The sequence below is a fragment of the Tauraco erythrolophus genome, chromosome 9 (genome assembly GCF_009769465.1).
Source record: "Tauraco erythrolophus isolate bTauEry1 chromosome 9, bTauEry1.pri, whole genome shotgun sequence".
NCBI classification, from domain to species: domain Eukaryota; kingdom Metazoa; phylum Chordata; class Aves; order Musophagiformes; family Musophagidae; genus Tauraco; species Tauraco erythrolophus.
Genome location: NC_141473.1, coordinates 26,888,299 through 26,905,886, shown reverse-complemented (window position 1 = coordinate 26,905,886; position 17,588 = coordinate 26,888,299). Strand labels below are relative to the sequence as shown.

The 17,588-nt window shown below is 36.3% G+C and overlaps 1 protein-coding gene across 4 annotated transcripts in view; it reads left to right on the top strand.

Moving 5' to 3' along the window:
* The window catches only part of DLG5 (discs large MAGUK scaffold protein 5), a 113,375-nt gene extending 97,116 nt beyond the window's left edge, over positions 1–16,259 (top strand). For 2 of the 4 annotated variants that reach the window (XM_086616584.1, XM_086616583.1), the window contains exons 21-34: positions 234–402; positions 3,574–3,651; positions 4,308–4,470; positions 5,408–5,541; positions 6,129–6,293; positions 6,675–6,858; positions 7,753–7,901; positions 8,212–8,382; positions 9,529–9,725; positions 10,461–10,604; positions 10,790–10,917; positions 11,715–11,824; positions 13,669–13,778; positions 16,156–16,259. In XM_086616584.1, coding sequence (XP_086472710.1) covers positions 234–402; positions 3,574–3,651; positions 4,308–4,470; positions 5,408–5,541; positions 6,129–6,293; positions 6,675–6,858; positions 7,753–7,901; positions 8,212–8,382; positions 9,529–9,725; positions 10,461–10,604; positions 10,790–10,917; positions 11,715–11,824; positions 13,669–13,778; positions 16,156–16,259 — 2,006 coding nt within the window. The remainder of the gene's footprint in view (positions 1–233; positions 403–3,573; positions 3,652–4,307; positions 4,471–5,407; positions 5,542–6,128; positions 6,294–6,674; positions 6,859–7,752; positions 7,902–8,211; positions 8,383–9,528; positions 9,726–10,460; positions 10,605–10,789; positions 10,918–11,714; positions 11,825–13,668; positions 13,779–16,155) is intronic. The other 2 variants (XM_086616586.1, XM_086616585.1) reach the window with 2 other exon arrangements.
* The last annotated feature ends 1,329 nt before the right edge of the window (positions 16,260–17,588 follow it).

Genomic DNA, 17,588 nt, shown 5'->3' with positions numbered 1-17,588 from the left:
TAGTTGTGTGCATACTTGCAGTGGACAGATGTGACATTAAGGACAGTAAGTTCCCACTGTCTAAAATTAGTTACCTAGACTCCGTAAGCTTCTTGCATTGTTAATAGAGTGCTAGTGAGCAGTTGGTCGTCTTTTTTGTCTCAGATGTGTATGGTGTCTTTCACTATGTCTGTGTAGATCTCCAAACTATAACAGATGCAGGATACTAAAACTCAGCTGTTGATTTTCCATAGGCTCCTTGTCACACTCTGAATGCAGCAGTCCCAGCTTGATAACTCCTCCACAGTCACCTCTTAACTTGGAAACGTCTTCCTTCGCCAGCAGCCAGTCTCAGAACTCCCTTTCTACATTGCCTAGGATTTCCATTAGCCCAGTATCTGTTGGAGAACGTAGAAAAGATAGGTAAGGTCCCCACGTTATTTGCTTTTAATACAAATGTGCCTGAGGAAATTTTGTACATGAGTTTATTGGACTGAAGGAATATGAACGTTTAATTTAAATGACAAATATGTAGGTGCAGAGGTGCATCTCAGGTCCTGTTTTTAAAACTTGATGTTTTTATTTTCTTTACAAAGTACATAAGAAATCTTTGTGTGGATTTTTTTCTTCAAAACGGATAGGTGGATTCTTAAGTTTAGAAATTTAAGGAATTTACTAAGGGTTTTATTTCTTCCTTGTTAGATTAATGGTCACACCAAATAAGAGCATCTAAATTGCAACATACGCCTTCAACTGAACTACCTCAGATGCTTGTTTATGCTAGACTTGTTCTGTGCTTTGGAAAACTAAATAAAATGAAGACCTAATAACATCTGATAGCTAAATATCAGGTGCCTTAGCATTGTAGAATATGTGCGCTAACTACTGTGCCTTGATTCGTTTTAGCCAGATAACATAAAAATTTGAGGGTGTAACTGTGCAAGAACGTATCTGTATGTACAGATGCAATTTTACTACTGGGACTGATGCATTGGCTGTACCTGGACTGCTACTAACAGTAGCATTAAGTGTATTTGTAGCTGCTTGCAGAATTTGAACCTGAGACGATAGCTTTTTTAAAAACATGAGCTTTGTGTTTTAATGACTTTCTATGATTCTATGATGAATCTTTTCAAGACATGTTGCTTATGGTATCAGTCTTGGACATGTGATTTCATTTTGCCGTGATCTGGCTAGACTGAATATATGAAAAAGTTTGCATGAATTCAAAGCGTTGAACAGTAAGACACAAATGTGAATCAGGCTTTTATTTACAGTAAGGCAGCTGATTGCCATTCTGGCAGTGTAAAGGAGCTTTGATGTGTTGGAATAGATTACCTTTATCTGGACTTCAAGACCCCTTTGTATTGCTTGATTTATATAAAAGAACTAACCATAAAAAATGTGAATGATAAAGTAATAAGGATATTCTGTTTTCTAAGTTTTTTGGTAGTAATAAAAAGTTATTCATAAAATGGTATATGAAACTCTTGTCTCGTTTAAAGAATCGATAACTAAGTTATTGTAGTATATTGTAGAACATATATTGTGTACAAAGGACAGTGTTACTTTGAAAGGGAACATAAAGAGGTCTTTGAATTTTTATACTTTCTTACTTCAGTGTGACTTTTGTACTATGTGTACTCGATTTGTGTTCTCATATAAATGTTCCTCTACTTGTCACTTGCAAATTCAAAGTCAGAATTTCTTTTCTCTTTCACATGACTAATGATGTATGATGTTCAGCTGAAAAAGCTAGGTTTTTGACATTATGTAACTTTCTATCTCTGAGTAAAAGATACATCTTCTGATCTCTGGGAAATAACAATTTCTGTTAATGTTGATCAGAAGATTGAAGTACAGTCGGGTTCTAGCCCCTTCACTCTTGCCGTGCATATATATAAACCGTAGGCTGAATTGCCTTTCAAAACAATATAATTTTAAGTTTTTTGAGTTTGGTTTTGGTTTTGTTTTGGGTTTTTTTGTTGTTTTTTTTTTAAAGCAAACCAAAAACCTAACAAACACAAACATTTCTTAAATTAGCTGCTTTCCTAAATTAAGACTACCCTAAGAAAATGTTTGAAGATGCCTAGATAGCATTTTAAATGGTTATTTGGGATTATAAAGCTTTATGTTCCCCACAAAATACAAGTAATTTGCTTGACCTTTCCCCAAATAAAAATAATAATGATGCGAATTGGGAAAAAAACCCACAATGTTTCTGTTTGTTCTGTTGATTTTAATTTCAATGAAAATTAAAAGATCTCATCAATTACAACTTCTTTCAAATCAGTGTTTAGTGATTCTGGCAGGCAGTCTGAATGTTATAGAATAGTATGCTTCACTTGATTTTAATAACAGTGCTTATCAAGGTAGACATCTTTTTAGTGTTATCATTCTGTTTTACTTTTTTATTGATTCTCTACTACATGCATTACTAGTTATCTTTCATTTTGTATTTACTAGAATTCTAAGATGGGATCCTGTGCAATTTGTGTGGGTTTGATTCTTTCTTATTCTGATCCAAAACAAACAAACAAATCAAATTTAAAAATGCATGTGGTAGATGGAAAAGCAGAAGGGTACAATAAATAAAGATCAGAAAGATATAATTTTAGTCTTTAATGAGGTAGTATGCCTTGATAAATGTTGTGATATTAAGTAAATAGCTTCATATAACATAATGGTTTGCATGCTCATAATGAATAAAAAAAAGTTAATAAATTGCAGTTTTCTGTGAGTTAGCATAGTTTAAGATATGCTACATACAAAAACCGTGGGTTTCAGATTAAGTTTGCTAGTAGTAAACCTACCTTGTCTTCATTACGTGGATAGACGAGCTCTGAGGGCATTACATCTAGCAGTGATATTAATAAAGTTATTGAGTTCCAGAGTTGCATTCCTATTACCAGCCAGTTTTTATCTTTTATACATCAATAAGCTGTCTAACTATTATGCCCCTGCACAAGGCTACCAAATAGTTACCTTCAAAGACTGTGGCAGTAAGCATAATTTATGAAATGAAGTCTTCTTCCTTCTACCTCCAGCCCCAAATCCTGCTCTTTCCAAGAATACCTTTCCTCAGCCTGGCTCACGTTAGTAGCAGTGAGCGAAGCCCAGTTCACTCATCTGGTCTCTGAACAGCACGACGGAAATAGTTTAAGCAGTTGGCTCAATTTAGAGAATGTTTCTATGATATAATGAAGTTTTAGGAAAGAAAACATTCAAATTGATGCATGTCAAAAGTAGTATACTGCTATTAAAATAAAAAATACACCACACCTAGTACCCAAGCTGTTTCATTCAGAACGGGCTCTGCTGTTAATATCTGGTGATGCCTTTTGCTGTGTAGACATCATTAAGTTCATAGTAATACAAACCAGCATTTTTCAGGAGGCTACTGTTTGTTTATACACACCATGAAGGGACCATCCCTGTTTGTACAGGTGGATACTTCCTAACTGTGGGGGAGGAAAGGGGACGTGTTAGGGTTTTCTTTTGTATAAGCTATTCTCTTGTTATACTTACTAGTGTCTTACTACTGTGTGTCTTTTCTAAGTGTTCTTTTCTTCTCGAATCTTCTACATCTTTCAGATATCTGTTCCGTAATAGGTCTTTTCTGAGAATCCCTGTGGCTCCTAGGCCTAGGTTCTCATCACTAAGGAGTTTGAGGTTGGCCTGATATAAGGTTGTCCTTCTCGAGCAGTATTGCGCACTTCGTGCTATTTTACATGTTTGGATAATTGCCCTGAGGAAAATTTGCATGGTAATTGTAATGCTACCATGCAAACTGCTGTCTTAATGGCTTGAGTTTGCAACTGCTTAATTTTCATTACTAATTTATGTTTCCCTGCATATAAATATGAAATCTGATATTTGTGCATTGTTCTTTGGTTTACCACCTTATCATTTATGATGTTTATTTTCACTGGCGATAAAGACTCCTGGCATTTATATTTGTAACATACCTTTCTAAAATATGCTTTGTAAGTTACATGTTATGTACAGTGGTTCAATTACTTTTATATAATATGCATCTGGAAGCTTTTCCTATCAACTTCACCACCATACTATTTATAATTCATGTTTACCATAACATTTTAGAGCAGTCATGTACTTGGTATACATTTACTTCTGCCACTGTACGTTGCATGGTGTTAAAGGAATGCATTTAAGACAGTTGACAGTAATTTTTTTTTTAAAGTAACTGTTTAAACCGATTTTATTATTACGATTCAGACAGCCATAAAGTATTGCATGTAAATTTCACATTGTGATGGTCCAAGTGCAATTTTGTCCAAATCAGTTTTAACTATCTCCTCTAAAAGGCCCTACATGGAAGAGCCACGTCATGTTAAAGTGCAGAAGGGTTCTGAGCCACTAGGGATTTCCATTGTGAGCGGAGAAAACGGTGGAATATTTGTCTCTAAAGTAACAGGTGGGAGCATTGCCCATCAAGCTGGCCTTGAGTATGGTGATCAGTTACTAGAGGTAATTGTTTGCTTACTATTCCTATGGCTTAATGAATCAGTTCCTGTGACTCCAGCCATAACTACCTTCCCCAAAAGAATTATCTTGTGCTGTGGCAAATGGCAAAGGGTACTTACTCTGTATTGTAACATTTCAGTAATTGTGATTGTTGTGGGTTTTTCACAAAATAATGCCAGGCTTTTTCATAAAACAATGGCTTTTGATGGTAGATTAGATCTGCGTTGCGTATTGCATAGATAAAATTCAATTATAAACTAGTTAGTTTTAGTACTTAAAAAAATATAGTCCCAACACCATACTCAGCCTGATAAGGTGAGTAAATATTCAAGCAGCTGGCTTTTACCGTGTTTCATGCTGCTGTTGCTGTGCCGTATCCTTACTTGAGATGCCTGGTTTAAAAAATACTCGGGTAGGCTTTAGATTAGCTACAGTCATATTTCTACCTCAATATTAAATAAACATGTGGAGGAGCATTTTATAAAGTACAGAGCTGCTTTGTAAATGTTATATCTGTTTATACTTGTGTATGTCAAAGCATCTTTTGTTGCACAGTGTGTTGATGATACTACAATGGACCTGAATGGATCATGGATCTGAATTTATCTTTAAATGCTGAATTTATTCAGATTGGTGATCTGAACCAACTTTCATTTAATCAGTGCTATCAAATCATAACACAGCTCAGATAGATATATCTTTCGATACTAAAAAGATTTTAAACTCATGGTCAGGTTACCAAATATTTTAAAATCATGGTGATTCCTTCCAAAGAGTAAATGCTAGGAATCATTGTGTAACAGCACTTCCATCCTCCTATTTACTCCAGTGGAAATAAGTCAGTATTTAGACAGTAAACTAACTAGGAGACTGAAAGAATGATTTTGCTAGTTTTCCGTCTGAAAACTTGACATCCTAATTTGTGCATTTTCTTCCCTAGTTTAATGGAATAAATTTGAGAAATGCTACAGAGCAACAGGCTCGACTAATCATTGGGCAGCAATGTGACACCATTACAATTCTGGCTCAGTATAACCCACATATGTATCAGCTTGGCAATCATTCACGATCAAGGTAAGGCTGGCTAGACTTTGAGAAAACTACTTTCTGTTCCACACAGTTATTTAGCTAGTAGATGTCTTCTGTACAGGTAATGTGTTTGCAAACATCAGCACATTTGTGCTGGTAAGAAACCTCATTGCTTAGAAGAGTGATGTGTGAATACATGCTTGTCAAAGAAAAAAGAAAAATGCTTGATGCACCTACTATATTTTCTTTCTTATTTGGGCATAATCCTCAAATACATTAAATTAAAATCAAAGATAGCTTCTTCCTGGGATTATGAGATACTAGTACTTCAAATTGCTTTTGATTTTTTTTATAGTTGGGAGTTTCCAAAAACTAATTAGAAAATGTATATGACATAATGAAATTGTCCATCCCATTTTGATGTGTGATCACATTTCAAAACTAAGTTTTATCTTTCTCTTAGACTTATGGTGAACATATGTTATTTGGCACGCTGTTTGGGGATTTATTTTTTTTCCCCTTACCTTATACTTGATTTATGGCCAAATTAAAAACTTTGTCTGCATGAAAAATATTTGGTGTTGGTGAAAAACTAACCACCAGTTTTTTGTTCTTTTTTTTCCCCCTCTTAGTTCTCGCCTAGAACCTGTGAGTAATCATTCCACCCCTCAAGGCAGTGGAGCTGCAACGCCTGACAATCATTCCGTAATTGATACTGTGAGTGAACAGGAAGAAGGAACAATGACACCCCCATCCAAACAAACCACACCAACTACAAGTCCCCGGAATTCCTTAAGGTAGATAGTAAAATTTTTGCCTTAAGGAAAGAAATGGTCAGGGTGGATGTGAAGGATATTAAAAAAGAGAGTATACTTCTATGAATGGTGTATCTGGTTGAAATAAGTCAGCAGACAAGTTAAGTGGACCCTAGGATAAAAGTACGTGTTTTCAGACTGTTTTTGAAAGCTGGAGTCTGAAAGGAGTGAATAAAGTTTACTACAAGATTTGTTTAGTTATGAAGGTCTGCAAGGAACATGATGTTTGTCTCCTAAGACTGGATCTAGGTGGCTTATTTTGAATAATCATTAGGTAGATGTAGATTCTTCAGATGGCTAGTTGACTGTACATAATGCAAGTTTTTAAATTGAAGTATGTGTATTATGTCTCCCTGTCAAAAGAGGCCCTGTGGACACAAACAAAAGGACCCCTGAACCTAGAACTGTTGTTGTTAAAAAATCCCAAGTGGATCTTGGGATCCAAATATGTGGTGGAAACCTGTATGGAATATTTGTCTCGGATGTAGATGATGATAGCCCAGCAAAAGGACCTGATGGACTAGTCTTAGGTGACATGATACTTGAGGTAAGCTATTAAGAAAAGTCTGCAGCATACTGACAAAATGTCTAGGATGGTATAAAGAGGGAGTTTTACCAAGAATTGTGTTGTCTTGCAATGGGAGGTGTTCTATGAATCTTGAGTTCCCGCCCCAAAAGCCAAGTAAGAATGGTGAGAATGCATAATCTCCTTTCTGGCTTTGACATGTGAAGAGTTGGATGATGTGGACCTGGAGAACTACCACTGTTGAGAGCACAAGTTGCACACAAGTTTGAAGGGCTAATCTGTGTCCACTTGGAATTATGAACACCTGCTCACTTGATCTAAATAGGAAGCCTTGAATCCAATTGCTGTGCATAGGAGAAAGGCAAGGATATGAAAGATATTGCAAAACAGAGAAGAATATTGATCTTACCACTACAAAATTCCAATGAGAATTTAGATAAAACCATGCAGTTCTGAAACGAGAATATTTATCTACTTGGCAGGACTGTTAAGGTGATAAACATGTACGTGTTTTTGAGTGTTTCAAAGACAGCTGAGCATTGAGACTGTCTGAGCCTCTGACTGAGGCTCTCCCATTGCACCTCTAGTATCTAGATGGAGATTTTGCTTTGTAATTGTGTTTCTGACTTCCCTCAGACCACTTGCTTTCCCTCAAAATCTTAAATTCTTTGCAGTGTGACTTTTATGATTCTCAGCTTAAACTTTGAAAATGCAAGTGCAGACTCGCACAGTGCACGTCTGCTGCTGCTAGACGTCTTAAGGTGCAAACTGTACTGGAATTTAGTGGCAAGATTTACTTGTATATAGAGCCTGCCAGTGGGAAAAACAAACTCATTTTGCATGTTTTTCAAGCTCACCTAATTCTATTGCCTGTTAAGATACAATTTCACACTTAAGGGTTTCTGTGTTTCGCAGTATGGGTCCATTGATATGCGAAATAAAACAGCTGAGGAAGCTTATCTTGAAATGTTGAAGCCTGGAGAAAATATCAAAATAAAGACTCAATACAGAATAGAAGAATTTAATAAGATTAAAGAGCTTCCTGGAGATGGATTCTATATAAGGTATTTGAGCATGACTGCTAATGACAGTATAAGGCTGTTAGGATAATATGCTGACCATCATGAAAGAGAGAGTACATCAGTTTTTACGATGTTTTTTAAATTCAAAGTTTGCTAACTTTATCCCAGCTAGTCTCTGACAGTGAGTACACAATGTGTAACACAGTAGGTTCACGTTTCACAGTAATTTTGTGTGCTTTTGAAATGTAGTATGCACCACTAATCAGTTAACTTTTTTTGAAATAAGTATGCATGTTCTTCCCTTGAGTTGATGGAGATCAATTGCAGAGCCTATTTATCTCTTCCTTTCCAGAGCACTTTATGACCGTCTGGCAGAGGTGGAACAGGATTTAAGCTTTAAGAAGGATGACATTTTATATGTCGATGACACTCTACCGCAGGGAAACTTTGGTTGCTGGATGGCTTGGCAGCTAGACGAGAATGCTCAGAAGCTGGAAAGAGGACAGATTCCAAGTAAATATATGTGAGTGGCCTCAGTCACAGTATTTATCTTACACTCTTAAAAAGTCTGACTAGTGAGATGTGATACAAAAGACTTGTTTGCTTCTATTCTTTCTGGGAGATACTAATTCTTAGATGTGTCATTTTAGGGATGGCCCATTTTAATAACATTGAATTAAACGTATTGCTCTATCAAATTGTTTTTAATGCTACTAAATAGCAAACTAGAAACAGAAATGATACGTAGACCAGTGTTGTGATAGATAATAACAAAAGTGAGAGTAACCAGAGCAAAAATATCCTCGAATCCAATGTTATCACAGTCATTCTTGGAAAGCTTCAGTGGTTTTAGATATCTGTAGTCAACAGTGTTGTTATAAGACTATGTCTCCACCACAATCTCAGAATGTTGGTAGAGCAGTTAAGAGGAGTATGCAGGAACTAAAATTTTTACATTGTTATTGAATTCACGTTAGTCATCACTCGATGAGTAAAGATTTTTTTTTTCCATTTTAAGATTACTGGTTTTCTGGTAGTCTTTTCTTCTAATAGTCTTCTCTCCATGTCATAATTCAAAATTCATGCTGACAGTGAGAGCAACAGCATTACGTGGAATGCATGGAAGTACAATATATACATACAGACCCATACACATCATTGATAGGCTTGTTACTGGAAGATGGATGGTAAAACCAACTACATCTTACATGTGTTATGTGACCAAAATATTTGTGCTCATGTGACAAATGACACTATTACTTTGGGTTGCTAATAAGTTATTTGTAAGGATGGGTATAACGTGCAGCTTCATAAAAAGAATGGGATCTTCACTTCTGTGCGAGGCTGACTTTACTGGCAATTAGGTGTGTACTGCTGCTTCCGCCTTGGGGAGTTTTGCCCTTCCTGTCAGAGTGGTCACCCGCTGTGCCATGCTGTGGTTTATATTATAAGAATCCTGAGGAAATGGTGGTACTGTGAGGTTTTCAGATGCTTATTGTTTGATTTATGTTAGCATTTGTTTCTGGTTAATTTTCTGTGGTGAAAACTCTTGGGCTAAGGCTTGAGATGAGCTTTTCCAGTGTGATCCAGAAGCAGTGGTGATATTGTTTGTCAAAAAAATTTTAAAAGATAAGTTGAAATACCAACCTGTTAGTCTGTTCCATTATAGGATGGATCAGGAATTCTACAGGAGACACAGCATGTCTGAGGCTAAAGATGAAAACAGCTCGTCTAAGACATTGTCAGCAGCAGCACGGAGGTCATTCTTCAGAAGAAAGCATAAACACAAGCGAAGTGGTTCCAAAGATGGAAAGGATTTACTGGCCCTTGATACAATCAGTACAGACTCAATTCCTTTCTTGGATGGCAAGTACCTTTGTTATGCTTGGGAGGGGATTGCTTTTCCTTCTATCTCATTTTTAAACACCTCCAGCCTGACACAATGAATAATGTTGCTGTCTGGTTGGTCTGAATACAAACAGTGAGCATATGTCCCATCGCATGCATTACTTTTAATAACTTTTTTTTTTTGCATTAAATAACAAGCCAGAGTGTTTAATTTTATTTTTTTTTGGTAGTTTATTCCTAGATCTGTTGACATTAATGTTTCATGTGTAGAGAGAGATTGCTTATTGGTACGTGGTTTTGATTTTACTTTCAACTATTTAATTTCTGTCCAGGTTGCTTAGTCTGGGCAGAAATCCTGGGCACTGCTCAGAAATCTTCACTCTTATTTCTTTGCTCCTCTACAAAAATCATGTTGGTTACAATGTTTACTTCCTTGGAAGAGCTCAACAACCAAACCAGAAAAACCAAATATCGTATCTAGTTTACGCTTTTAGGAAAACATAGGAATGATTTGGTTTAAAGTTTGGATAACGGTGTAGGGGAGAAGCACTAGGTTGTTAGAAAAACATCTATTTTAAGCTGTTAAGCAGAGAAAATTGCAATAATGGCTAGTGAGTGTTTTTTTTACTTGTCAAGGCCCTTATTCCTTGCAAGGGGATTGTTTTCATAATTAGTGTTAGGGTACTTCTGCTTGTCTAACCAATGCTAGGAAAATAATTTATGCTTTAATAAGTACATCTTCTGTGTATGTAGATTCTGCAAGTCTGGCGTATCAGCGAGTACAGAAAGTGGACTGTACCTCTCCTAGGCCTGTCCTTATTCTAGGACCTTTACTTGACGCTGTGAAAGACATGTTGGTCAAAGAATCCCCTGGAAAATTTTGCAGATGTCCTCTTGGTAAGTATGCAAATATGACCAATTTATTCTTGCTTAGGGTACACCATAGTAACATCTATGCAAGTGAACTAAATGGTAGCACAACCATGGAAAAAATTCTGAATTTGTAGACACTGTTCCGTTAGCCTTGTTCTGTGCCTGACAAATGGTAGTGAAAGTGGATCTCTTCTGGTTCTATGAAACAGAGGTTATGAAAGCTTCCCAACAAGCCATTGAACGGGGTGTGAAGGATTGCTTGTTTATTGATTATAAACGGAGGAGTGGACACTTCGATGTGACAACTGTAGCTTCAATAAAAGAGATAACAGAAAAGGTGAGTCACTTGTAGTGTTTTAGTTCTTCATACAATTTGCAATATATGATCATACTATGTTGGGGGAGTGGAAGCCATGTTATTGTTGTCCTCCTTGAGGGCATTCAAAGAATTGTTCCCCAGGCCGCTGAGTTAAAATAAAAGCTACCTCACTTTGGCAGGCAACTGTTTCAAGATTACTTGATCTAACCTCACCTTTGTAGAAACTAGGAATGTCTACATTCTTTTACAGTATTATTAAGTAAACTTAGGAATTATTTTCTTAGATTCCATAGATTCCATCCCCTACCCCCTCAACAAGGATTTTTTTTTTTTGACTACTCCATTTAATGCAGTCATATAGAACATAAACATCATATTAATGCTGGAAACAGGTGTTAATTAAAATCTATACATTGCTTGTAGTTTTCTGCCAGACCACACAAGTGGTCTTATTACTTTAATGCTTGTGTTTGCTTATGACTTTGGAAAGAGAAAATTAATATGAATATTTAAGTTTGGAAAAAATGTATTGCATATATTTCAATCTGAGTTTTCATTTCATTAGTTTTTCAAATACTTTTATTTCTATCAATGCATGCTTTTGGTACTATGAGTGGAATTTCTTGCAGTTTTTCATCTTGTCTCTTTTGTTATAAATCCTTTGGGTACGAATTTCTCAGTAGCCCCAAAATGCTAAATGTGTAGCAAAATTTTGTTGGGTTGCTATGATTTAAGTAGGGGAAGAAATGGGGGATTTGCATGTGTGCTTGTGCTCTTTAACTGAATGAGTGTTTTGCATTTACATTTGATCTTAGGATTGTCATTGTCTGCTTGACATCGCTCCTCATGCCATCGAACGGCTCCACAGTGTTCATATCTACCCTATTGTAATTTTTATTCGCTACAAAAATGCTAAACAAATCAAGTAAGTCTGTGAGGGGTATAGTTCAGGGATGTTGATTTTAGCTTAAAATAAGCTTGTTATCTTTATTGTTTCTTTCATCCTAGTCATCTTAAATCTCTTTAAAATGTGGAAATTAATCCTCATAAAAATTGCTGTGAGGTAAATGGTCTTAACTTCATTTTGTTTGCATGACAATTAAATGAATCTTTCAAAGAAATCAAACAATGTAGACTAAGTACTGTACTGTAGAGTACTTTAAGTACTCTAGGAGGCACTCAGATCTTTCCTGCTCACTTTTGTATTAAACTGTAAGACAGATGTGGGTGAGATCCATTGAGGAATAAATAGTGACCGAAAGAAAGACCTATTCTTCATCTTCTCAGTGGGGTCAAGTGTGTGGATGCAGTGCCAGCTGATTCGTAGGCTCATTTTAACCTTCATTCTCCAGTGAAAACGGCAAGGGAAGTCCACTTTTGCCGTGGAGTGTATGTACTGAGGTCTTTTCAGGAAGTGCTCTTTCAGTAATTGGGAATTTCCTGCTCAAATATAGCAAGAAAGAGAACATGGGAGTTACAAACCGGAGTCCCTTTTTTCCCTAATGTTTGAGTAAGCCTTCACACGTTTTGACAGATTTATTTGGCAAGAAGTGACATAATCTCCCAACATAAGTGTTAATAAACAGTTTTGTTGAGAGATCTAATACTTTTGCTGTCTTTGTTTTGAAAGTTGAAGACTTATATTCTTGATCTTTAGGTAAATTTGATTGCTATCTATTTAATAAAGAAGATAAGTATCACCACTTTCAAGTAGAAGAAAGACATAAAGCAATGTGGTGTATTTCATTACCACTGTAGGATCATGCACTTGAACGATAAATGGAACTGTCATGTCTTGAAGCCCTTTGGAAATGGGTGACCATTAAAGCTATTTCCTTTTTTTTGGAAAGTGGCAGAGAGCAATCGAACTAGACAAGCAAGGATTTATAGCACTCGTCAAAATAAGATGCAGTGGTGCATTGTCTCTGCCTGTTATGAGCACCAAAGGTTTTTCCAAACAGCCTTTTTATATAGCACAGGTTCTTTTGGCATTTTCTGAAATACTACACAGCAGTGATAGGTTAGTTGAGTAGTGATTTTATTTTTATTTATAAAATAACATTGTGCTGCTTTTTTCATTGCTATAAGAAACTATGCTTATATTGTTTCAGTTACCTATCTATATTACCTTACTAGTTGATCATAAATTCTGCTTTCTTTTAAACACAATTCCCTACTGGGAACCCCAAGTCAGATTTGGAGGAGAGCATTACAAGCCTTGATTGGAATGAGAATATTTTTTTTTTTTTACCATTTGTATTTCTCTATATTTTCTCTTATTTTCTTTCCAACAGCTTTTATAATATAAAAACAGTAATCTCAAAAATGTATCATAAATAAGGAGGCACAGAAATATTGTTTGCTCAATGTGTGATACTTTCAAGCCTTTGAAAGACCAGTACTTGAGCCTAGTTTTGTGTAGGGAGTTCTGGAGTGTATATGAGATGATGATCCAATTTACATGAAATGGAAAAAAAATTACATTCCTTCTCCCTGAAGCCCCTCCCATTCTCTGAGACTTCCAAGGAATACTGTCTTGGTTTGATAGCAAATAAATTTGTTAACACTGAAATGATCCTGATGACTATGCTGATACTGCTGAAACACTGTAGATGGCACTCTGTGCACAGGATTATGCTTGCAAATTAACTAGCCTTTCCCATTCACCCGACTGGAGGTAATCATTTCAACTCTATTAAAAAAAAAAAAAAAAAAGAAAAAAATTACTCTTACACAAGATTTTTCGTTTTTCTTTCTTTTTTTTTGCAGAGAGCAAAAAGACCCAATCTTCCTGAGGGACAAAGTTACACAAAAACATTCCAAAGAACAGTTTGAGACAGCTCAAAAAATAGAACAAGAATATAGCAAGTACTTTACAGGTTAGTATTTAATCGCCATTTCACTAGGAATACAGTGGCACTTTAATCCATTTACACTGTAATTCAAAAGATCCTATGTTCCTTCAAAGAGCACTTTTCTTTCCCATTCTGCCTTCCGTTTTGGCAAACTCATGCTATGGTGTTTTATTTTACCGGGAGAGGAAATCTCAAGATATAAGTGCTATCCCTTGCTTTTTATACATTTTTCTTTTTGGCATGTTATGAATCTTACGACTTAAAGAGATTCTGAGAATGTTTTATTACAAGTCAGGAGTATTGCAAGTATTGTGAAGATGATTTGATATAGTGTTGTCAGCTTTATACCATGTAAGGTATGTAAGTTGTTTTGTAATTGTAAAAATCAATCGAAACCAAACAAAACAGCAAAAAAAATGCTTTAGTGTAAATTAATGAATGATTTGAGACATACTTTAAATCTTTTAAGTAATGAAAAAAATTGTCAAAGTTTCCTTGAGCATGTGTTGTAGTATGAAATAATTAAATTCAACTTTATAAGCCTTTCTAACACCATAAAGTATATTATATGAATCTTGGATTGTTATTAATACCATATTTTTACCAGAGAAAGAAAACTGTTTGAAGACGGCCTTTGCTTGTTTTACAGTATATTTCTGTGTGGTTCCACATACATTCAAAAGAGTGGGGATAAAATTCAAGCCATCTTGATGTGGATGGCAACAAAATGTAAAAAGAAAAAAACAAACCAAACCAAAAAAACACCACTAAAGCAGCCAAACCCCAGCTTTTTATGCTCTGAACAATGGGGTTCATACAAAAAAATCTAGAGGCATACCTGCCAAGTGCAGGGGAGGGAGGGGGGATGCATTTAGTACAGAACTGTCTTAGTGCATCTTGAGAGAAGCTGCACGTTCTCAACAAAATCAGTTATCTGGTATGTAATAGCCATGCAAATGTTCATTTAAACGATACATACTGAACCTTCACACAACTTTACGTGTGCATGGCCAGATTGCTTCACCACATGTTATCTTCTGGTCCTTGTTAAGTCATTTGTTGCATCTTAATTTCACCCTGATAGTGGAAGTAGCGCTCAGTCCGAGACAGTCCTATATGCATCTTCTGACATGCCCGATGGGGAGGGCCTCCCTCTGTTAGTGCCAGGTACAGTGGACTCCAGCTGTCATCAACGTTTCCAGATGCTGGTAGCCAGAGAGGATTGGTGTTCAAACTGCATTGACATTTAAGCTTGTTGAAATTATAATGTTGTGCATAAAATAAGCCTGTAGGCATGTGGATACTATAGCTTCCTCATGAAGCCATGTGACACACTCTCTCAACCTGAGCTTTATGACTACTTAATGAAGGACATTTTTTGACTAATGACCCTTTCAAGTTGGCTTTGTTACCTGTACCAAGTTGTGGGCATGGTGTGTAATCTGAATCACTTCCTCACTGCCATTTGTCACCTTTCATAGAGCTGGTCAGTGACTGTGTTCCGTATCCAAACTCAGCTGATATCGTTAAGTGTAGTATGTACTGCAGAGTCAGATAACGCTTGACGTGAGATCAAATTCTCTCTTTTCAGAAACATTTAGAAATTATACTTTGAACATTATAAGACTTTCCATGTATTTCCAGTGTTAGGGGTAGCTGAGGCCTGAGGCTTTGCTAACATATTTGTCAAGTTGTGAAGTTCCTCACTTTTTAAGTCTTAGAGCCAACACAGTCTCCTCTTCTGAGTCAGTGTTGGCATTTTTACTTTTTGTGACTTTTAGGTTTAGCAAGGGAAGAATGCAAGGTGTTTTGAATTGATTTGATGGAGTTGCTGGCTGTTGGCCTTTCGATCCTTGAATATAGTTGACAGTAAGAATTGGAGTAGCAGCCACTGCTGTTTTGTTTAGCTAAAGGACCTGTAAGCTACCTCACAATTTGTTTCTAATGTTTGTAAATATTGTCTAGTTGCTACAGCTGTAGTCTCTATGTATATTATCACATAAATATAAAATGCTTAGCGCCACATGCTGAACAGAGTTTATTATAGTAGGTTCTGGCCATCTTTAGACTTAAACTTTGCCACCTGATGCCTCTGAAAATAGTTCATGGAGGCCTCTAATCAAACAGTTGTCTTAGTTGATTATAGCCATCAGTTCTGTGACTTCCCTGGACTGTTTTAAGAGCTAGCAGAAGAAACTTTATATTGAATGCTTGACCTCTTTGCTCTGTTTATTCTTTTTCTTATTTTAATAGAGTCATGCATCTGGCAAATATTGAATTGGGTAGATTAATTCTGTTCTGTTGATAAACACTTTGCAGAAAAACGCAGAAGACTGCTCTTTGTAATTAGTCATAACTATTTGTTCCAATCTCATTCATGTGGGGGGTTCTTTTTCTCCAGGCATTGTCCAGGGAGGAGCTCTTTCAAGCATTTGCACTCAGATTATGACAACTGTCGATCAAGAGCAAAACAAAGTCCTGTGGATCCCAGCTGGCCCGCTGTAGATTTATTTCGCTGTGAAACTACTTTGCAGATGTAAATAACCAACTAACTTTCTATCCAATGGACTCTGTTTCTGTCTTTATAAAGATATTCGTAAGTGATTTCTGTTTCATGAAGGGGAATGATAACACTGAACACAAAAAGACCTGACGAGGCATGTGGGAAGGGATAGATCGCTTCACCAAGCTTGTCTCTTGCATCGTACGTGTGCGCAGGACAGGTTGTCACAAAGGGTTGCGACCTGCGTGTACTTGTCGATGAGTAATGAATTTAACAATGCTGCAAAACCCTGTAGAATGACAAGTTTACAAAAACCTTTTCAAAGTATTTGATTGTTGCTGTTTACTTGAATGTCTTTCTTGTTTTTTGGGTTTTTGTTTTGTTTTTTAGCTCTGTGTCCTTTCACTTAATGAGGTAACTCTCCAAAATGGAGTGAAATTTCTGAATATGAGCAAATGGTTTTATGCACAATGTGACTCTTAGTTGTTATCTTGACCATTTCTAAGCACATTGTTGACTTGACAACCAGGTGATAACATGGGATGGAATCGGTACGTCTAGGGAGTAAGCTCGGAAGGAAGTACACTCCTCTACAGGGCAGACCACTCTTTGTATCCTGTCAACACTTGTCTGTCAAACAATATTGTTTCTTGTTTTATGCATGGATCTAATATTTAAACGTCATAATATATCTGAACAATTCAAGCTTAACGTGTGTTGAGAAATAATAATTTTTGGTTGTTGGGCCTGGATTAAGTCCTGGTGGGGAAGAGTCGTAAGCTAGGCCTGGCATGCTGTGTTCTGTCACTTTTAGATACTGTAAATACGGAAAGCTTATGTCAGTGCAATTTTGCAGGGTAATTCTTAAGCTTTGTACTTCAGTGTGTAGCATTCACATAGGTTGTTTTTATTTAAGTGCAGCCACAGTTTTAGGGCTTTGATTAAAAGCCTTTAGAAAGGTACTAAATTGTTAGTGTTTTCACTGTCAAAAAATAAGTGATCGTTTAGTTTTGGTTGCAGTACTTATTTACCTATTGTACCAAACTCCGCTGTATTGGTTCCCTTTTTGGTTTTTTTGCACTTCTGACTCTGTGTTCCTAACACAGGTTTTGTACCTGTCTCTTTTGTCATGTTTCTTGGGTACTGTATTTTAATGGTTTTTAAAATATTATTCGGAGTAGAACTGCTCTTGGTCACTGTTCCTAACATTTCATTATGTAGGGTTTCTAGTTTTACACTACAGGCTGTAGTTTTGCTTCTGTTTGCTGCTTTTTTAATTAAAAAAAGGGATTCTTCTTCACAGTTCTTCAAAGAAAGATCTGGTCCTAAAT